The sequence below is a fragment of the Bufo gargarizans genome, chromosome 3, assembly GCF_014858855.1.
Source record: "Bufo gargarizans isolate SCDJY-AF-19 chromosome 3, ASM1485885v1, whole genome shotgun sequence".
In the NCBI taxonomy this organism is placed as follows: Eukaryota; Metazoa; Chordata; class Amphibia; order Anura; family Bufonidae; genus Bufo; species Bufo gargarizans.
Genome location: NC_058082.1, coordinates 466520847 through 466542536, shown reverse-complemented (window position 1 = coordinate 466542536; position 21690 = coordinate 466520847). Strand labels below are relative to the sequence as shown.

The 21690-nt window shown below is 49.1% G+C and overlaps 1 protein-coding gene across 1 annotated transcript in view; it reads right to left on the bottom strand.

Annotated features, from left to right (window-relative positions):
- The window catches only part of LOC122932350 (nuclear fragile X mental retardation-interacting protein 2-like), a 42927-nt gene that overhangs the window by 11202 nt on the left and 10035 nt on the right, over positions 1 to 21690 (bottom strand). The window contains exon 2 of the mRNA XM_044286715.1: positions 4905 to 6572. Coding sequence (XP_044142650.1) covers positions 4905 to 6572 — 1668 coding nt within the window. The remainder of the gene's footprint in view (positions 1 to 4904; positions 6573 to 21690) is intronic.

The window sequence follows — 21690 nt, the reverse complement described above, 5'->3', positions numbered from 1 at the left end:
CACAGATCCCCCTCTCCATTACAGCGCCGCCCACAGATCCCCCTCTCCATTACAGCGCCGCCCACAGATCCCCCTCTCCATAACAGCGCCGCCCACAGATCCCCCTCTCCATAACAGCGCCGCCCACAGATCCCCCTCTCCATAACAGCGCCGCCCACAGATCCCCCTCTCCATAACTGCGCCGCCCACAGATCCCCCTCTCCATAACTGCGCCGCCCACAGATCCCCCTCTCCATAACTGCGCCGCCCACAGATCCCCCTCTCCATAACTGCGCCGCCCACAGATCCCCCTCTCCATAACTGCGCCGCCCACAGATCCCCCTCTCCATAACTGCGCCGCCCACAGATCCCCCTCTCCATAACTGCGCCGCCCACAGATCCCCCTCTCCATAACTGCGCCGCCCACAGATCCCCCTCTCCATAACTGCGCCGCCCACAGATCCCCCTCTCCATAACTGCGCCGCCCACAGATCCCCCTCTCCATAACTGCGCCGCCCACAGATCCCCCTCTCCATAACTGCGCCGCCCACAGATCCCCCTCTCCATAACTGCGCCGCCCACAGATCCCCCTCTCCATAACTGCGCCGCCCACAGATCCCCCTCTCCATAACTGCGCCGCCCACAGATCCCCCTCTCCATAACTGCGCCGCCCACAGATCCCCCTCTCCATAACTGCGCCGCCCACAGATCCCCCTCTCCATAACTGCGCCGCCCACAGATCCCCCTCTCCATAACTGCGCCGCCCACAGATCCCCCTCTCCATAACTGCGCCGCCCACAGATCCCCTCTCCATAACTGCGCCGCCCACAGATCCCCCTCTCCATAACTGCGCCGCCCACAGATCCCCCTCTCCATAACTGCGCCGCCCACAGATCCCCCTCTCCATAACTGCGCCGCCCACAGATCCCCCTCTCCATAACTGCGCCGCCCACAGATCCCCCTCTCCATAACTGCGCCGCCCACAGATCCCCCTCTCCATAACTGCGCCGCCCACAGATCCCCCTCTCCATAACTGCGCCGCCCACAGATCCCCCTCTCCATAACTGCGCCGCCCACAGATCCCCCTCTCCATAACTGCGCCGCCCACAGATCCCCCTCTCCATAACTGCGCCGCCCACAGATCCCCCTCTCCATAACTGCGCCGCCCACAGATCCCCCTCTCCATAACTGCGCCGCCCACAGATCCCCCTCTCCATAACTGCGCCGCCCACAGATCCCCCTCTCCATAACTGCGCCGCCCACAGATCCCCCTCTCCATAACTGCGCCGCCCACAGATCCCCCTCTCCATAACTGCGCCGCCCACAGATCCCCTCTCCATAACTGCGCCGCCCACAGATCCCCCTCTCCATAACTGCGCCGCCCACAGATCCCCCTCTCCATAACTGCGCCGCCCACAGATCCCCCTCTCCATAACTGCGCCGCCCACAGATCCCCCTCTCCATAACTGCGCCGCCCACAGATCCCCCTCTCCATAACTGCGCAGTCCACAGATCCCCCATAATAGTGTCGTCCACAGATCCCCCATAATAGTGTCGTCCACAGATCCCCCATAATAGTGTCGTCCACAGATCCCCCATAATAGTGTCGTCCACAGATCCCCCATAACAGTCTCGTCCACAGATCCCCCATAATAGTGTCGTCCACAATTTGTTTTAATATGGCCTTTGAACATATTTTTTCAAGTAAGATCATATAAACCTCTGTTTTGTAATTTTGTCGTTTTTGCCGATTAATCGTAGAAATTAATCGGCAACTAATCGATTATTCAAATAATCGTTAGCTGCAGCCCTAGTTCCATGTGCATTCCGCATCACAGACGCGGACCCATTTACTTCAATGGGTTCGCAAATACAGAGATGCGGAATGGTGCTGAACGGAAGCACAGAACAAGTTCTATCTTTTTGCGGAACAGGCGGATCGCGGACCCACTAAAGTGAATGGGTCCGCGATCCGCTGCGGCTGCCCCACGGTGGGTGTTCGTGCATTGCGGCCCGCAGCATGGCCATGGGGCGCACACGTTCGTGTGCAAGAGGCCTAAAAGACAGGGTCACCCGGCAAGTCACTGATAAACCAGGAAGGATGTCTTGTAGGACGAGCTCAGCTGAATGTAATGATACCATTCACTTACTCATCTGTTGCTTCAGTCTGGAGAAAGAGTCATTTTAATCCATATGCAAATGAGCAGCAGTTAAGTGCACTGAGGGCGGAGCCACTCTAAGCTTTCTTGATACCAATCAGAACAGGTGAAGTTACTTAAAATGGGTTGTCCGGGATGAACCAGAATTAGGGCAGAGGTCGAAAGTGCCATAAATCAAAAGGAAAATCACTCACCTATTAGATCCCCTGACGCAGGACTGACATCAAGGTACTTATGTAATTGGCTGCAGCAGTCACATGTGAAGTCACTCCTGCAGCACAGCAGGGGGCGCTAGAGTGGCAGGGGATCCGTTAGGTAAGTAATGTTGCTTATATTAGTGTATGGCGTTTCCCACCATACCATTTGGATTGCTCCCAGAGAACCATCTGCCTTCAACTATATTAGTGTAGGACCACTCCTCGTAAACTATTCTAACAGACATACAAATATTTGTATTTTAACAAGGTTTTCTTCAATCGCTTTCTTCCGTCTTACGGCCTATAAAAAGCATCTTGCTAGTAAACAAGTTCCTGTGCTCCAGCAAAGTGAAAAGACATCTGTCAGCAGATTTTACCTATGACACTGGCTGACCTGTTACTTGAGCGCTTGGCAGCTGAAGACATCTGTGTTGGTCCCATGTTCATATGTGCCCCCACTGCTGAGAAAGATGTTTTAATATATGCAAATGAGCCTCTAGGGGCAACAGGGGCATTGCCGTTACACCTAGAGGCTCTGCTCTCTCTGCAACTGCCGCACCCTCTGCTTATAATCATCATCACACCTGGCCATGTCAATCAAAGTGCAGAGGTCGCGGCAGTTGGCAAAAGAACCTCTAGGTGTAACGCAACACCCCCGTTGCTCTTAGAGGCTCATTTAAAAAAATCAATTTGGGCACATATCAACATGGCACCAACACAGATGTCTCCAGCTGCCAAGCGCTCATTTAACAGGGCAGCCAGGTACAAATCTGCAGACAGATGCCCTTTAACTCAGGTTGAGGATCGTAAAGTCAAAGGGGTGTCCCACTACCACAACGTATCCCCTATACTGCGAATAGAGGATAAATGTTTGGCAGGAGTCCAGATGCTGGAGCACTCACCGATCACGTGAATGGTGGGTCTGCGCTCCCCATTGGAATGGAGCAGCAGATGTGCATGCATGTCCGCTTTTCCGTTCAACTCTATGGGACTGTAGGAGCAAGCCAAATTCAAGCGCTTGGCTATCTCCTACAGCACCACAAAGAAGAATGGAGTAGCAGTGCGCATGTGTGACCACCGACCCATTCAAACAGGGAAAAAACGGCCACCATACGCATGACTGGTGGACACCCCTGCCGACCAGACACTTGTCCTCTTACCCTGTGGATAGAGCATATGTTGTCTCAATGGGACAACCCCTTTAATGGGGCATACCAACCTTAGACACTCATGGTATAGCTACAGGATATCTATCTTCCCATATAGGTGGGAGCCAGGACCAGCCAGGTGGCCTCTGCAGGGAAAATGTAGTACAACATGGCAGCCATACAGATAGATGGAATCCACGTACTACAAGGACAGCTTGCGTCCACCAGAAGAGGAGCTGGTGCTACAGTTCTGGCTCATAGGTGGGGGGCTGGCAGCAGACCTCCGGCTCAGAGTTCCATATACACTAATAAAATATATGGAATGAGGGTGTCTTCAAGAGACAACTTATTTAAAAGGTCACTGAGTTCTCACAAAATGTTTGATATGTCAGACATATGATCAGTGGGCTAGAACGAGGAGAGTGAAGCACTCGCATATTGCGCTCTCTGATCTCACCGCAGGAGCGGAAGCGAGTCAGACCCCACAGAAGGTCTATGGGCCCATTTGGCTTCCATCTCCTGCGACTGCTTCTCTCTTCTTGTTCAATCCCCCCCCAATGAAAACTTTTGACAAGTCTCTGACAGATCAAAAGCTTTATGACCCCTTTCAAGAGACGCCCTCTATCCATATATTGTATTACTCTCCTTGTTGTAGGTATCAGTGAGGGTTTCATCAATCACACCCCCACTGATCAAAACCTTCAATGTCTCTGCGACAGTAAGTTTTATGAAAACTCAGTGACCATTTAAGACTGGAATCCACACCCTTCTTTAGCTCAACAGACACAAAACCTGCATGTGCGATTCCAGTCTAAGGGTGCTCATAGACAGCAGACCAATGTTCATGGGGTATCCCAATGCAGGGCAGACTTCATATGATTGGGAAATGAACAGTCTGGTATGCTGGATTTCCCATTAAAAGCACAAGTCAGCTCAGCCAAGTATGAGGGCGGGATACCTGTCGGCAGTGTGGAAGGGTAGCTCATGAATCACTCAAGGCAGTGTTCCTCAACTCCGGTCCTCATGGCCCACCTGCCGGTCATGTTTTCCTTAGCATTAAGCAGATGATATACCGGTAATTAGTGTCAGTGTATCAGGACTTATCACAGGTATAAATTATGACCGGTAGAGGTGGGCCCTGAGGCCTGGAGTTGGGGGAACGCTGACCTAAGCCCTACTAAATACTCGAGCAAGACATCCGTTTCCAAACTGCACAGTACGTCACTATTGACAGGTTGAGTACATCATATACCTTGATAACAAAATTTAAGCAGACCCATACCCATCTTGCTCTGGAGAAGTTAGACTGGCTATAAGTACATTACATCAACTGAAAATGCCAGTCTGCCACCCTTGTATGTGCCCGCTGCAGACTACAGAACTTTTTCTCACAAATGGCACAAGCCCGGCACAATCTTTACCTTTAGTGTGATAGAGTATAGCAGCGCTCATTTCAAAAGAACCCCAGCTATCTTTGCAACCAAGATCTCCGTGGTACCTCTTATCTTTGGCGGAGGCCTGTAAAGTGTTTTTCAGAGAGGTCTGAGGAATTTCTTCGTTTTCACAGACCTTGGCCTGAAACACTAATAAACCCTGGCTAGCAGCTTCCGGCTTTTGCAGCTCCCCTCTCAGCAGAGTCTCTAAGGATGATGCAACCCCATCTCCCCCAGAACCAAGAGCTGCTTTTAGTGTGGCACCGTCTGGAACTTGAGGGCTAGTCCGTTTCTCGAGCTCATAGGCCTTGGGAAAAACAGGGCGCTCATTTCCTGAGGGTACAGTTTCAATACCCTGTGAAACAGGGGAGGTTGGGTGCTCCCAGATCACCTGCCCAATGTCTGGCTTATCTGCTCCAGCCTCAGGGCCAGCACTTGGTTCATTTATAAAAGACAAGCCCCATTGGTTCTGAAAAATTTCTCCCAAGCTTTGCTGACTTGACTGTCCAGACTGGTCTCCCTGCAAAGCGTCCGGCAGGGCATGTTGCATATTAGAAGGGTAAGTAAAAAGGCCAGGTTTCTTTTGATCAGAGGGGTTTGAAGGGGTATAAGAGGGTTCTGTGGGCAAAGGCTCTGCTCCCCCAGGCAGTGCGTGTGAAACAGTACTAGCAGCAGTGGCCATAAAACCCCCGTCAGCTCCAATTAGAAGGGGTCCATTGGCAAAATTAATTGTAGACACAGACTTCATGGCAGACATGGGGACCTGGGACACACAGTTTGATGATGTAGCCTCCCCTGGTGGAGCGGAGAAGGAAAGGGAAGAGGGAGAAGTTGCGTTGTTCTGGGTTGCTTTATTGAGGTTCTCTTTGACTTTACTTGCATAACTAATTTTGGGAACTATTTTAGCACTACTGTTGTCAACTGGGAAAACAGGAGGAGGTTTAAACAAAGTCCACGAGTCCTCCTTAGTGGAGCTAACTGGAGAAGCTTTCCCCTTCGGCCGGTCATCAAACTTCTTTCCTACAGGTTTGGCATCAGAGTTTTTCCTCTGAATGTCACCAGGGTTTGCTCTCACTCGAATGGTGCCTGAAGGGTCACTTTTCCAAGTTGCTTTACCATTATCTGCCCGGGTTGCTCCTTTCTGATCTGCAAACAAATCTGGCTTCAAGTTTTCAGAATCCAGCTTTGTTTCAGAGTCTGACATTTTGTCAATCAAAAAGCTGGCGCTCTCAGCAGGCTTGGCATTGGTGAACTTGGCTTTCCGTTTGTTGGCCGAGGCATATCCACTCTCTGAACCGCTGCCATCGTTCTCTGCACCCTTGCTTACGTAGCCGTTAGTCATAAAACCAGAGCTGTTCGACAGCAAACCATTCTGAACGGGTCCACTCTCCCCCTTGTCTGTGCACTTGATATCTTTAGGTTTGCCTTCATAAGATTTATCATTCCTTTTGTCCATACTGTTTTTATGAAGCAAAGTTTTGGGTTTGTTGTTCGCCTTTCCAAAGTTAATAGTCTTGGCTAGGTGCTTAGAAGTGGCGTTGATGTCGGCAGGGGCTTGCTGGCTACCGTTGGCAATTCTGGAGGCAGTCTGGCTTGCAGATTTTTCAGAGCCCAGGGTCTTGCGGTCTCCTGTGGTACCATTTAGCTCTCCATGTACTATGAGGGGAAAAGAAAACAAGAAAAATAATATTACAGAAAGCATGAAACCTCAAAACTCCTGCGATATCTCATGACAAAGTTGATTGTTAAACCGTATCTGCCCATCACAGTAAGGGCTCATGCACACGACCGTATGTATTTTGCGGTCTGCATTAAAAAAAAAATTATGAAATCAGTGTTGCATTTGTTTTTTGAACAATGCCCGCTTTGTCCGCAAATGGACAAGAATAGGACATATTCATTTTTTGCGGAATGGACACGCGGGCATGGAATGCCTGCTCCTCAGAGGAAGTGAAGAGCTGCCTCCACTGTACGAGGACGAGTGGTCTCTACTGCTGTTGCCCATCCTCACACAAATTCACTGTTTCTGGGCAGCAGAGTGCTGTTCACACACGACGATCAGCCAGATGATTTAGGTGTCTGCTTAAGCAATAAAGTCATCCGATGAACGACCGTTTTACACGTTCGAGAGATCGGTGGCACATTTACATAGGAAGATTATCGAGAACGTCCACTAATCGACCCATGTAAATGCATCTTAAGTGATGTCATCACTAGGATATACCAGATACCATCCTCTACTAACTGGTGAGGGTCCCACAGTAATGTCTGAAACGAAAGCACCTTAACCCTTTCAGCTTTTCCTGCAAAGCTCCTCTATTGAGCAACACTGTGCAAGAAAAGTGCTCCATTTGGGTGAGGAGTGGGGCCCCCGCTGACTAGTAAAGCTAGCCATATACAGAAGACAGTCGGGCAGATAGGACTTCACTCCACTGTTCCGTGACAGCAGCTGGCAGGAGAAAGAAGGATCAGACATGCTGGATTTCAACTTGCCTGAACCCTTGCTCCTGTGGGAGATCAGCCCTCTAGGACCAACATTTAACGCCAAAATGGGGTCCCCCAAGCAGTCATGCCCTCTGAGGAGGCCACAACTTCTAGTTGGAGAATAAATGGAGAGATGGCTGAGCTGGAGTGCAGCTCTCTTCATTGAGGAAGCCGTGAAGACCAGCTGAGCACGCTTGCTTGGCTAACTCGTATAGAAGGGAGTGGAGAGGGGGTCCCACCTCTTGAATCATATCCCGCATGGACGCAGTGGCCACCTCGGTAACTGGAAGGGCGGTCTGAGAATCCTGTTCTGGAGATAGGTGCAAGTCCTAGAGGTGGGACTGGCAGCTATCAGACATTTATGACATATCCTGTGGCAATGCCATAAATTGTCTAAAACCCCTTAAAGGGACACTGACAGGCCCAAAAAGCATATTTAGGGGGTATATATGACAGTATAGGTCTTATAAAGGGTATTAGAATCATCTAAGTATCCCCCCTGTCCGCCTCATAAATACAGTAAAAATAAGTTTTATAACCTGCTTTTGCTGGCGTTCAATCTGCCCAAGGGGCGGTGCTTCATATCAACTTGCGCCCAGCCAGCCTCGCCACAACTGCCGTTTGAAGCGCCGCCCAGCTCATCAATATTCACTGAGCTGGGCGGCTACTCTGAAGCGCTGGACTAGTGTCCCCGGCCATCTTCAGCGCATGCGCCCAGCACCCTCACTGGCCGGGATCGCATAAAGCAGACGCACGATGCGATCCCGGCCAGTGAGGGTGCCGGGCGCATGCGCTGAAGATGGCCGGGGACACTAGTCCAGCGCTTCAGAGTAGCCGCCCAGCTCAGTGAATATTGATGAGCTGGGCGGCGCTTCAAACGGCAGTTGTGGCGAGGCTGGCTGGGCGCAAGTTGATATGAAGCACCGCCCCTTGGGCAGATTGAACGCCAGCAAAAGCAGGTTATAAAACTTATTTTTACTGTATTTATGAGGCAGACAGGGGGGATACTTAGATGATTCTAATACCCTTTATAAGACCTATACTGTCATATATACCCCCTAAATATGCTTTTTGGGCCTGTCACTGTCCCTTTAAAGTGATGGCATATCAGGAGACCTATAATAAAACGTAAGTGGCAAATTGAGTATTTTCACCCCTAACATGAAAATCAACTTGAAACATAAGACCTTTAAAGGCTTTGGCCCATCTCACACGTTGGTGGCATATCTTTAGGATATGCCAACAATTTCAGATAGGCATCTCTCTAGTGAGATATGCATGGCTTGCTCTCCATTCCCTTCTACGGGAGTTCAGGAAAGAGGCAAGCGAGCACGCTCGGCTCTTTCCAGAACTCCCATAGAAGTGACTGAGGGCGCAAGCGCAAACACCTCTCCATTCGCCAAGCTAGTGCTCAGCTATTTTCAGCACTGCCATAGAAGTAAATAGGAGGCCTGCTGTGCTTGCGCCTTCATTCACATTGAGAGGCCCTTTCTGGAGATAGGTGCAGGTCGCAAAGGTGGGACCTGCACCTATCAGACATTGGGGGCATATCTTAGCGATATGCCACCAATGTGTGAGATGGGCCAACCCCTTTAAAGGGAACCTGTCACCTGGATTTTGTGCATAGAGCTGAGGACACGGGCTGCTAGATGGCAGCTAGCACATCAGCAATACCCAGTCCCCATAGCTCTGTGTGCTTTTATTGTGTAAAAAAAAACCCGATTTGATACATATGCAATCTAACATAAAAGAGTCATATCTTAGGCTACTTTCACACTAGCGTTCGATCGGATCCGTTCTGAACGGATCCGATCATAATAATGCAGACGGAGGCTCCGTTCAGTACGGATCCGTCTGCATTATTTTAGCATATAACAGCTAAGTGTGAAAATAGCCTCGTACGGATCCGTCCAGACTTTCAATGTAAAGTCAATGGGGGACGGATCCGCCTGAAGATTGAGCCATATTGTGGCATCTTCAAACGGATCCGTCCCCATTGACTTACATTGTAAGTCTGGACGGATCCGCACGGATCCACACGCCTCCGCACGGCCAGGCGGACACCCGAACGCTGCAAGCAGCGTTCAGCTGTCCGCCTGTCCGTGCGGAGGCTGAACGCCGCCAGACTGATGCAGTCTGAGCGGATCCGCTCCATTCAGACTGCATCAGGGCTGGACGGCTGCGTTCGGGTCCGCTCGTGAGCCCCTTCAAACGGAGCTCACGAGCGGACAGCCGAACGCTAGTGTGAAAGTAGCCTTACTTGTGTGACCAGAGAAGAGTCGTATTTTCAAGCTCTGACTCATCTCAGGTTAATTTGTATATGTATCAAATCGGGTTTTTTTACACAATAAAAGCACACAGAGCTATGGGGACTGGGTATTGCGGATGTGCTAGCGGCCGTCTAGCAACCCATGTCCTTAGCTCGATACCCAAAATCCTGGTGACAGGTTCCCTTTAAGTTCTCTACTGTCGGTTCATTACCGGGGGCCGTCACATTACAACTTATCCTCTATCTATAGGATAGGGGGATAGGTATCTGGGTCTGAGAACAGGGGCCCGTGTTCCCACATTTGAACGGCGCATTAGGCAGGCGTGCGTGCTGCTTTTTCATTCAGCTATATGGAACTGCCGCAGACGGCCAAGCACTCGGCTATCTCTGGGAACTCTACAGAGCGGCAGAGTGCATGTGTCCACTGCTGCATTCAAATGAGGGGATAAGGGCCCGCAATGTCACAGTCAGCAGGGGCCCCAGCGGATCCTGGCCAATCAGAGACTTTACCCTTATCCTATGGATAAGGGACACGTTGTTGTAATGTGACAACCCTTTTAAAAATGGAGCCACATGTTTGTAATATAATGCTACATCGTTGTAAGCCAGCTATCCTAAAAAGCATAGGACGGTTTTCATAGGAGGCGTCCGTCCACATTTCCTATAGCCCTGCACAGCTATGCGGGAACACTCATGACCCTGCATCACATGCACTGATCAGGAGTCTAGGAAAGCAGAGTGAGGACCTGTCATAGCGGTCGGCACCAGCTTCCCCGATAATTTACACGGATATCTGAATTCATAGAAGTTAGAGAGAAATAAACTTTTATAAACACCAATGGAGGGAACCGAAACCCCCCGCACTGCTGTTCAGTGTGAATATGAACTACACGGCCAGGGGCACTCCAAACTTGGACAATTAGGGTGCCTTCAAATGCCGCGGGTTTTGTTGCAGAATTTTCTGCGACTGAAAAATCGGCTCCATTCATTTGGATGGGGAGGCGAGCCCATGGAGTTCTGTCTCATTCAGGTGAATGGAACAGATTTTCAGTTGAGGAAAATTCTGGAACAAAATCCTCAACATGTGAAGGGGCCACTATAGGATATCCACAGGACAGGAGTCACACCCCATGTGGAGGACGGGGTTCCCCTGCCTGGTGAGGAGGCCGTCAGCGAACACATGCAGAGCCACCTCTCCGCGTATAGGTAGTGGGTCGGGGACCCCCATGTATCAGAGATCTGCGGTATATCTGATAGAGATGATGTTCATGTCTCAGTTGTGAATACCACTAACTCCTCACTACTTCATAGCTACTGGTTGTCCCCTAATTGATGGCTTCTCCTCAGCATAGGTCATCAGTATCGGTGGGGTCGGAGTCCCGGCTCTGGTGGGCGCCACAGCTAACCAAGCACAGCGCCACCCATCGTATAGCGGCTGCGCTTGGATTGTTCACGTGAATGGGACTGAGGCCGCGGTGACATCGCAGGTCTAGGAGGCGGACGCAGCGCTAGAGCCTCTTCATACAGCGGACTGGCGGGAGTCACTGCCCCACCAATCAGATATTGATGACCTAGCAAAATCCCAGAGAGCCCTTTAAAGGAGTATCTCCGTTACTGGAAAAACTATCCCTCATCCACATAATAGGGGCTGTTATTTCCTGGGGTCTTACTGCTAGGACCCCCACCAAATCACAAAAATGGGGGTCCTGTATCCCCATGATTGGGGCTGCAGGTGAAGCATGTGCTGCTCAGTCCGTTCTCTGCGGGCCGCTGTACTGTATGGACACACCATGGAGTACCTGTCTATAGCAGGACACACCGGATCACTACCTTATCCCGGCGGCACCAGCCATCGGTCACCTTGACTGCACGGTCCCGAGTCCGAGCTGCAGAAGGGCGGGTGGCAGTGGTTGTCGCACATCCAGCACACTCATGGCGTGCGGCACATGTGAGGACGCGGGCAGGGGGCGCTTCACCACCCCTCCCCTCCGGGCAGCTGTTCACACCGTCCCGGCTTCTGGTCTCTGTCTCACCATTCAGCACGGTGCCAGAGCCGGGGGAAGTCTCGCTTCGTAACAACTTGTAGTTCACGCGAGACTTTGCAAACGAGGACCGCGCATGCCCAGATTACGCGCAAGCCAACGCGAGAACGTAGGGAGAGAGCGGATAAGATGAACGCATGCGCGGCGCCGCCCCCTGCTTGCTTGCCTTGTGTCCACCAATCAGAGCCGGAGACGTGACACCGTCCACCCGGCGCAGTGACAAGTGACAACGTGTGGCGTAACTTCTAGCGTGACTGTGAATTGTACGCGAAAACGGGAGTCAGCAAAAGCGGGGGCACGCGTAATGACTAGTGCCGCCACCTGCGTGAGCCAGGCTATGTCTGCACTTCAGAGGCGACGCCATCTACACCGGGCGTAGTCCTAGGGGTCAGACACTATAGGGGAAATGTAGGAAAAAAACTATTTCAACAAAATAGTGGCGTGGTTGCCCTTAGCAACCAGTGAGACTAATGCTTGCATTTTCATGAAAAAAAAAAAAAGCCATTGGATCTGAGTGGTTGCCATGGGCAACACCTCCACTTTTCAAGCACTAGATTTGATACGTCTCTGCTCCTGGCGGTAAAGTCGACCACACAGATAATTTACCTGTTGGCCGAAAGGCATCTCACCAGACAGTGGGGGAGGGGAGGTACGCCGCTGCCAGACCCCTCTAGCGATGGATCGGGCAGCCCAATCCTTATCCAGCATCTGCCGTAATGGGTACGGCCATCGTCAAGGGGTTGTCCACTACTTTACTAATGATGGCTGACCCCAGGACTGGGTCCAATAACCCACTGCAGCACAGCTCCATCCTTTCAATTCAATGCTGCCACAAAGATATAACAGAAATGACTCTGTGTGCATTGCGTGGCCGTTCCACACCAAAAATTTTTATATATATTATTGTCTGCATTACGGACAAAGATGGGACTGTTCTATTAGGGGCCAGCTGTTCCACAAAATGCGGAATGTACACAGCTGGTATCCATGTGCCCATGAGCCCTAAGGCTGGATTCCCACTTGAGCGTATTTGATATGCGGGTTTAACGCACGTTTTTGTCCATAGTCAACGCGCGTATTACTGTGATTGACAGCAGTGTTGTCCAATGAAAATACAGCCCTGTCTATATGAAAGGTGTCTAATGAGAGAGAAATGCAGGTGGGAAATTTCATGTGTGTTGGGAGAGTGGACTGTTTGCAGTTATGGAATTCTCCAGAAGGCGACCAATTGCGGCAATTGTTGCATCTTGGTCAGGCTAGACATTTGCCTCTCACCAGGGTGTGGTCTTTTATTGCCTGTTGCTATGTGCCAAACGCGCGTTCGTACGCAGTGCTTTGCGGATCTGCAATTTGCGTACCGCACATGACCGCAACCATAATAGAAAATGCCTATTCTTGTCCGCAATCGGACATGTTCTATCCTTTCTGCGGAGCCGCGGTACGGAATAACAGATGCGGACAGCACACGGTGTGCTGTCCGCATCTGTTGAGGGCCCATAGAAATAAATGGATCTGCAAACCTTCCGGAAAATTGCAGAACGGGTGCGGTTCCGTTCATACGGCCGTGTGAATGAGCCCTTAGTGAAATCATGTGCTGCCATCCTTAGCCCAGATCCAATCTCAAGTAGCTCATTTCGTGGAACACATATCAGAACGAGACCCTAGAGGGCATATGTCGGGTACATGTCACCGGTGTAGGGGTACCACAGGGTGTCACCAGACCATGCTCCTGTTGCAGCCTGGCACCTGAAAAGATATCCTATGTACACAGCTTACAACATTTATGTCACTCTTTCCCTATCTCCAGAAGAAATGTATGTGTGACGTGAACGCATAGCACCCGCACTGAATCCTGACCCATTCATTTCAATGGGTCTGTGTACATGTGTTTCACGCATCAGTTCTGCGTCGCTTGAAAAATGCAGCATGTTCTATAGTCTGCGTTTTTCACGCAGCCCTGGCCCCATAGAATGGAATGGGGATTCAGTGAAAAACGCATTGCGTCTGCAAGAAAGTGCGGATGCAAGGTGTTTTTCACTGATGGATGCTAAGAGATGTTTGTAAACCTTCAGTTTTTCTAATCACAAATGTGAAAAACGCATCAAAACACATTGCACCCGCGCAGAAAAAAACTGAACGCAATCGCAGACAAAACTGACTGAACTTGCTTGCAAAATGGTGCGAGTTTCACTGAACGCATCCGGAGCCAATCCGTCACGCCTGTGTGAAAGAGGCCTTAATTAAACCATGCTCCCACGTCCTCACCTCTACCATAAATCTGGGCAACTCCATCAGTTACATATAGAAGTCACAGCAGTTAGGGCTCATGCACACGACAGTATTTTGCGTTCAGTATACTGCCCGTTTTTTTAGTTGAGTATGCGGTACATATACTGAACCATTCATTTCAATGGTTCAGCAAAAAAAAAAAAACTGAAGTGTCTCAGTGTGCATTCCGTTTCAGTATTTCCTTACCTTGAAAAGATAGAACATGTCCTATTCTTGTCCGCAAATCACGGTGCTTGGCTCCATTCAAGTCAATGGGTACGCAAAAAAAAAACATTACACATACGGAAATGCATCCGTATCAGTTCTGTTTTTGCGGAATAATCTATTGAAAATGTTATGCCCAGACCAATTTTTGCTATGTAATTACTGTATAATGTATATGGCGAACGGAAAGGAAACAACGGAAACATAAAACGGACCGCAAAACACTGAAAAAGTCATACGGTCGTGTGCATGAGCCCTTACAGTGAGGAACAGAAATATTTGAACACCCTGCGATTTTACAAGTTCTCCCACTTAAAATCATGGAGGGGTCTGACATTAACATTGCAGGTGTATTCCCATTTAGAGACAGAATAAAAAACTAAAAAAAATAATAAAAATACAGGAAATCACATTGTATGATTTTTAAAGAATTTATGTCTTGCACTGCTGAACATAAGTATTTGAACACCTGAAAAACAGCAAGAATTCTGTCTCTCAAAGACCTGTTACTGTGCCTTTAAAGAATCCACCTCTACTCCACTCATTAATCTAACTTAGTAGCACCTGTCTGAGCTCTTTAAAGACCCCTGTCCACCCCACAGTCAGTCAGACGCCAGCTACTACCATGGGCAAGACCAAAGAGCTGTCAAAAGACACCAGAGACAAAATTGTGTACCTTTAAGGCTGGAAAGGGCTACGGGGCAATTGCCAAGCAGCTTGGTGAAAATAGATCAACTGTTGGAGCAATTGTTAAAAAAAAAATAAATGGAAGAGGCTAAAGACGACTGTCCGTGTCCCTTGGACTGGGGCATCTGATGATAAGAAAGGTGAGGAATCAGCCCAGAACTACAAGGGAGGAGCTGGTCAATGACATGAACAGAGCTGGGACCACAGTTTCAAAGGTCACTGTCGGTAGAACACTACACCGTCATGGTTTCCAATCATGCATTGCACAGAAGGTTCCCCTGCTCAAGTCATCACATGTCCAGGCCTGTCTGAAGTTTGCCAATGACCATCTGGATGATCCAGAGGAGGCATAGGAGAAAGTCATGTGGTCAGATGTAGAACTTTTTGGTCTAAACTTCACTTGTGTTTGGAGGAAAAAGAAGGAAGGATGAGTTGCATCCCAAGAACACCATCCCTACTGTGAAGCATGGGGGTGGTAACATCATGCTTTGGGGGTGCTTCTCTGTGAAGGGGACAACTGCACTGTACTAGGCCTCTTGCACACGAACGTGCGCGCCCCGTGGTCGTGCTGCAGCCTGCAATGCATGAGCACAGTCCGTGGGGCAGTAGATTGCGGACCTATTCACTTTAGTTGGTCCGCGATTCGGCCGTTCCGCAAAAAGATAGGACATGTTCTATCTTTTTGCGGAATGGAAGTACGGGACGAAACCCCACGGAAGGACTCCGTAGTGCTTCCGTTGCGAATCTCCGGATTTGCGGACCCATTAAAGTTAATGGGTCCCCATCCGTGATGTGGAATGTCCACCGAACGGCACAAGTGTATTGCGGATCAACAAATCCGGTCCGCAATACGGCAACGGGGCGCACACGTTTGTGTGCAAGAGGCCTTAAGGAGAGGATGAATGGGGCCATTTATTGTGAGATTTTGAGCAACAACCTCCTTCCCTCAGTCAGAGCATTGAAGATGGGTCGTGGCTGGGTCTTCCAACATGACAACGACCCGAAGCACACAGCCAGGATAACCCAGGAGTGTCTCCGTAAGAAGCATATGAAAGGTTCTGGAGTGGCCTAGCCAGTCTCCAGACCTAAATCCAATAGAACATCTTTGGCGGGAGCTGAAACTCCGTATTGCTCAGCGACAGCCCCGAAACCTGACAGATCTAGAGGAGATCTGTGTGGAGGAGTTGGCCAAAATCCCTGTTGCAGTGTGTGCAAACCTGGTCAAGAACTACAGGGAACGTTTCACCTCTGTAATTGCAAACAAAGGCTTCTGTACCAAATATTAACACCGATTTTCTCAGGTGTTCAAATACTTATGTTCAGCAGTACAAGACAAAAAAAATTCAAAATCATACAATGTGATTTCCTGAATATTTCAGGGCTCCAGATGGCGACCAAAACGGTCGCCAATGCGCCTTAAAATTTGCAGATGGCGACAAGACTTTTTAGTCTTGTCGCCATTTGCGACTGTACCGCCGCGATCCTGCGCAGCCTATGTTCTCTTCAGTAGCACAGCACAGTCAGTGGAGAAGGAAGGAGTCCCTCCCTCTCCACTGTGACGTGGCCGCCACTACCACCAATGGGCAGATAGCAGGGAGGAGCTGTCGCCACTGCGCCACCAATGAATGTAAAACATAAGTATAGGCAGCGGTATCACAGACCCGGCACCCGGCCTCAATAACAGGGCATGTGATCTGCGGTAATTAACCCCTCAGGTGCCACAGATCGCATGCCCTGTTATTGAGGCCGGGTGCCGGGTCTGTTATACCGCTGCCGATAGGAGTTAAAGAGGACCTTTCATGGGTACAAAGAATATAAACTTATTAGTAGTAGGCTACATAGAGCGGCGCCCAGGGATCTAAGTGCACTTACTATTAGTCCTGGGCGCCGCTCAGTTCACCCGCTGTGGCCCCCGGTAATTTCAACATTCAGAGCAAGGAGGAGGAGACGCCAGTGTCTGTCCTTCCCCCTGACAGCAGCGCTGTCCAATCACAGCGCAGAGAGAGGGAGACAAAAACAACTCCCTCTCTCTGCGCTGTGATTGGTCAGCGCTGCTGTCAGGGGGAAGGACAGACACTGGCGTCTCCTCCTCCTTGCTCTGAATGTTGAAATTACCGGGGGCCACAGCGGGCGAACGGAGCGGCGCCCAGGACTAATAGTAAGTGCACGTAGATCCCTGGCCGCCGCTCTATGCAGCCTACTACTAATAAGTTAATATTCTTTGGACCCACGAAAGGTCCTCTTTAATTACATTCATTGGTGATGCAGTGCGCCCCCCCAAAGCCTGACCCCCCCCCCCCCATTATCACTGGCCACAAGTCCGCCCGCCCCCCCCCCCCCATTATCACTGGCCACAAGCCCCCCCCCATTATCACTGGCCACTGGCCACAAGCCCGTCCCCCCCCCCCATTATCACTGGCCACAAGCCCGTCCCCCCCCCCATTATCACTGGCCACAAGCCCCCCCCCCCCCATTATCACTGGCCACAAGCCCCCCCCATTATCACTGGCCACAAGCCCGTCCCCCCCCCCATTATCACTGGCCACAAGCCCATCCCCCCCCCCATTATCACTGGCCACAAGCCCCCCCCCCCCCCATTATCACTGGCCACAAGCCCGTCCCCGTCCCCATTATCACTGGCCACAAGCCCGTCCCCCCCCCCCATTATCACTGGCCACAAGCCCGTCCCCCCCCCCCCCCCCATTATCACTGGCCACAAGCGCCCCCCCCCCCCCCCCCCATTATCACTGGCCACAAGCGCCCCCCCATTGTTATATGGTGGCCACAGGGTCCCATCCCCTCCATTGGTGGCAGTGGCAGATTACACTGCTGGGGCTCAGATCGTTACCATGGCAGCCAGGACGCTACTGGAGCCCTGGCTGCCATGTTCAGCTCCCTGCTGCTGTGTGCACAGAGCACAGGGCAGCAGGGAGATGTGTGAGATCCCATTCACCCTGATAGAGCTGTATCAGGGTGAATAGCACAAGGGATGAAAAGATCCAGGTTCTGGTCCTAAGGGAAGAAATGGTTATTAAATAAAAAGTTAAACAAAAAAAACACCAAAATACTAAAAGTTTAAATGGCCCCCTACTCAGTTTTACATATAAAATTTACAAACAATAAAGAATTAACATATTACATATCGCCACGTCCCAAAAAGTGTGAGCTATTAAAATATAAAAAAATATTTCCGCTCGGTGAAGGCCGTAACAGAAAAAAAAAAAAACTCTAAACCACGCAATTCGCCATTTTTAGTCACCTTGTCCCCCAGAAGATGTCCCTGGATGTGAGAGGTATGTGGTGCTGTTTTCTCCTATATGTAGTGCTGGCTCACTACTGTGACCTGCGTCTCATCTTCTCAAAGTCCTTTTTTTTTTTTATTATATGCATTTTAAATTTGGCGACTAAAAAATGTAATTTGGCTCCTAAATTTTTTAGTTTAGGAGCCAATGGCTCCTGGTAATTTTTTTTTGTCTGGAGCACTGTATTTTTTTTTTATTCTGTCAGAGTGGGACTGCACCTACAATGTGAGTTTTAGACCCCTCCATGATTTCTAAGTGGGAGAACTTGCAAAATCGCAGGGTGTTCAAATTACTTCTGTTCCTCACTGTACAGGTCCTTCTCAAAAAATTAGCATATTGTGGTAAAGTTCATTATTTTCTGTAATGTACTGATAAACATTAGACTTTCATATATTTTAGATTCATTACACACCAACTGAAGTAGTTCAAGCCTTTTATTGTTTTAATATTGATGATTTTGGCATACAGCTCATGAAAACCCAAAATTCCTATCTAAAAGAATTTGCATATCATGAAAAGGTTCTCTAAACGAGCTATTAATCTAATCATCTGAATCAACTAATTAACTCTAAACACCTGCAAAAGATTCCTGAGGCTTTTAAAAACTCCCAGCCTGGTTCATTACTCAAAACCGCAATCATGGGTAAGACTGCCGCCCTGACTGCTGTCCAGAAGACCATCATTGACACCCTCAAGCAAGAGGGTAAGACACAGAAAGAAATTTCTGAACGAATAGGCTGTTCCCAGAGTGCTGTATCATGGCACCTCAGTGGGAAGTCTGTGGGAAGGAAAAAGTGTGGCAGAAAACGCTGCACAACGAGAAGAGGTGACCGGACCCTGAGGAAGATTGTGGAGAAGGACCGATTCCAGACCTTGGGGGACCTGCGGAAGCAGTGGACTGAGTCTGGAGTAGAAACATCCAGAGCCACCGTGTACAGGCGTGTGCAGGAAATGGGCTACAGGTGCCGCATTCCCCAGGTCAAGCCACTTTTGAACCAGAAACAGCGGCAGAAGCGCCTGACCTGGGCTACAGAGAAGCAGCACTGGACTGTTGCTCAGTGGTCCAAAGTACTTTTTTCGGATGAAAGCAAATTTTGCATGTCATTCGGAAATCAAGGTGCCAGAGTCTGGAGGAAGACTGGGGAGAGGGAAATGCCAAAATGCCTGAAGTCCAGTGTCAAGTACCCACAGTCAGTGATGGTCTGGGGTGCCATGTCAGCTGCTGGTGTTGGTCCACTGTGTTTTATCAAGGGCAGGGTCAATGCAGCTAGCTATCAGGAGATTTTGGAGAACTTCATGCTTCCATCTGCTGAAAAGCTTTATGGAGATGAAGATTTCATTTTTCAGCACGACCTGGCACCTGCTCACAGTGCCAAAACCACTGGTATTACTGTGCTCAATTGGCCTGCCAACTCTCCTGACCTGAACCCCATAGAGAATCTGTGGGATATTGGGAAGAGAAAGTTGAGAGACGCAAGACCCAACACTCTGGATGAGCTTAAGGCCGCTATCGAAGCATCCTGGGCCTCCATAACACCTCAGCAGTGCCACAGGCTGATTGCCTCCATGCCACGCCGCATTGAAGCAGTCATTTCTGCAAAAGGATTCCCGGACAAGTATTGAGTGCAGAACTGAACATAATTATTTGAAGGTTGACTTTTTTTGTATTAAAAACACTTTTCTTTTATTGGTCGGATGAAATATGCTAATTTTTTGAGATAGGAAATTTGGGTTTTCATGAGCTGTATGCCAAAATAATCAATATTAAAACAATAAAAGGCTTGAACTACTTCAGTTGTGTGTAATGAATCTAAAATATATGAAAGTCTAATGTTTATCAGTACATTACAGAAAATAATGAACTTTATCACAATATGCTAATTTTTTGAGAAGGACCTGTATATATTTCCTTCCACGTGTTGGGCCCCTGTATGATGCCTTAAAGGGGTTTGTGGCACAATCCGGTGTGTGATGTTGTGGTGTGCTGAAATGCACAAGTAGTGGTTACTCAATGAGTCCTTCTACTGTCTGATTTCATATAGAAACTGAATAGATAAAATAAATGACCCCATTTCTTTGTCATACAGGGTCGCACACAGGCACATGGAGTGGTCAAACGCCCCTGTGAAGCCTATAAATGGGTCACACAAGTGGGTAAAGTTTCAGAGGCTTACAGAACACCATTCTTTGAATATTTGAAATCGAGTGCCGTGGTTTTCTCCTATTTCATATTGACCTCTTCCACTGAGCACCGACAACCACATATCAGGAGTGCCATCCACTATATCTGTGATATAAGCTGAAGGTGGTTGACCCTTTAACGTACACTGTAGGTCCTTTAACGGTTATTAGTTTGGATCCGATAGCTGTGACCCTCAACGATCAGTAGAGCAGAGTACAAGCCACCCCTTTCAGATGCATTAGAATGGAGTGGTGGTTCCGCATGCGCATCGATGCTGCAATCTCTACTGGACTGATGGGAGGAACAGAGAACTATACTCATCTTGTATGCACGACCAGGACGCCATTCAAATGCTTCTGGAACGACGGGGTGCATGGGAATGCCTATTCACATTGGATGGAGTTCTCCTACTACTTTTTACGTCCCATGTGTGCGTACCCACAACTGGCATCCAGGCCAATGCAGGAGCTAGTTGCTTTTGCTGTACATCTAGAAATGGGTTAAACAAAGCAACATTTTCTTTTTCTGATGAAATTAGGACTGCATAAGCCGTGTGTGATGTAGTATCTCTTACAAGGGTCTGCAGTATATCAAGCATCCTTAAACAAGAAAGACATCAGCGGAAAGCAGTCTCGCTGCGTGCACACCCATAAGGCATTTACTACATGGACCGTCAAATGCAGACAGCCTTTATACAGCAGTTATATAACCCCTGCCCGGGGCTTTAAAGGAACACCTATTTAATGGCTCATGCACACGCAAAAAACGGATCCGCCAAAAATACGGATGACGTCGGTGGGCATTCCGTATTTTTCAGAACAGCTGGCCACTAATAGAGCAGTACTATCCTTGTCTGTAATGTGGACAATAATAGGACATGTTCTATTTTTTCCGGAATGGAAATATGGACATACGGAAACGGAATGCACACGGAGTAACGTCTGTTTTTTTGGGGAGGGACCCATTGAAATGAATGGTTCTTTATATGGTCCACAAAATGGGCCCACATTCCAAAGAGCACCTTTCGGATTTCACAGGCCATTTTTTACAGATTTTGATTTCAAACTAATTCGCACGCATTTGGGCCCCTAAAATGCCAGGGCAGTATAACTACCCCACAAGTGACCCCATTTTTGAAAGAAGACACCCCAAGGTATTTCGTGATGGGCATAGTGAGTTCATGGAAGTTTTATTTTTTGTCACAAGTTAGTGGAATATGAGACTTTGTAAGAAAAAAAAAATAAAATCATCATTTTCCGCTAACTTGTGACAAAAAATAAAAAAATTCTAGGAACTCGCCATGCCCCTCACGGAA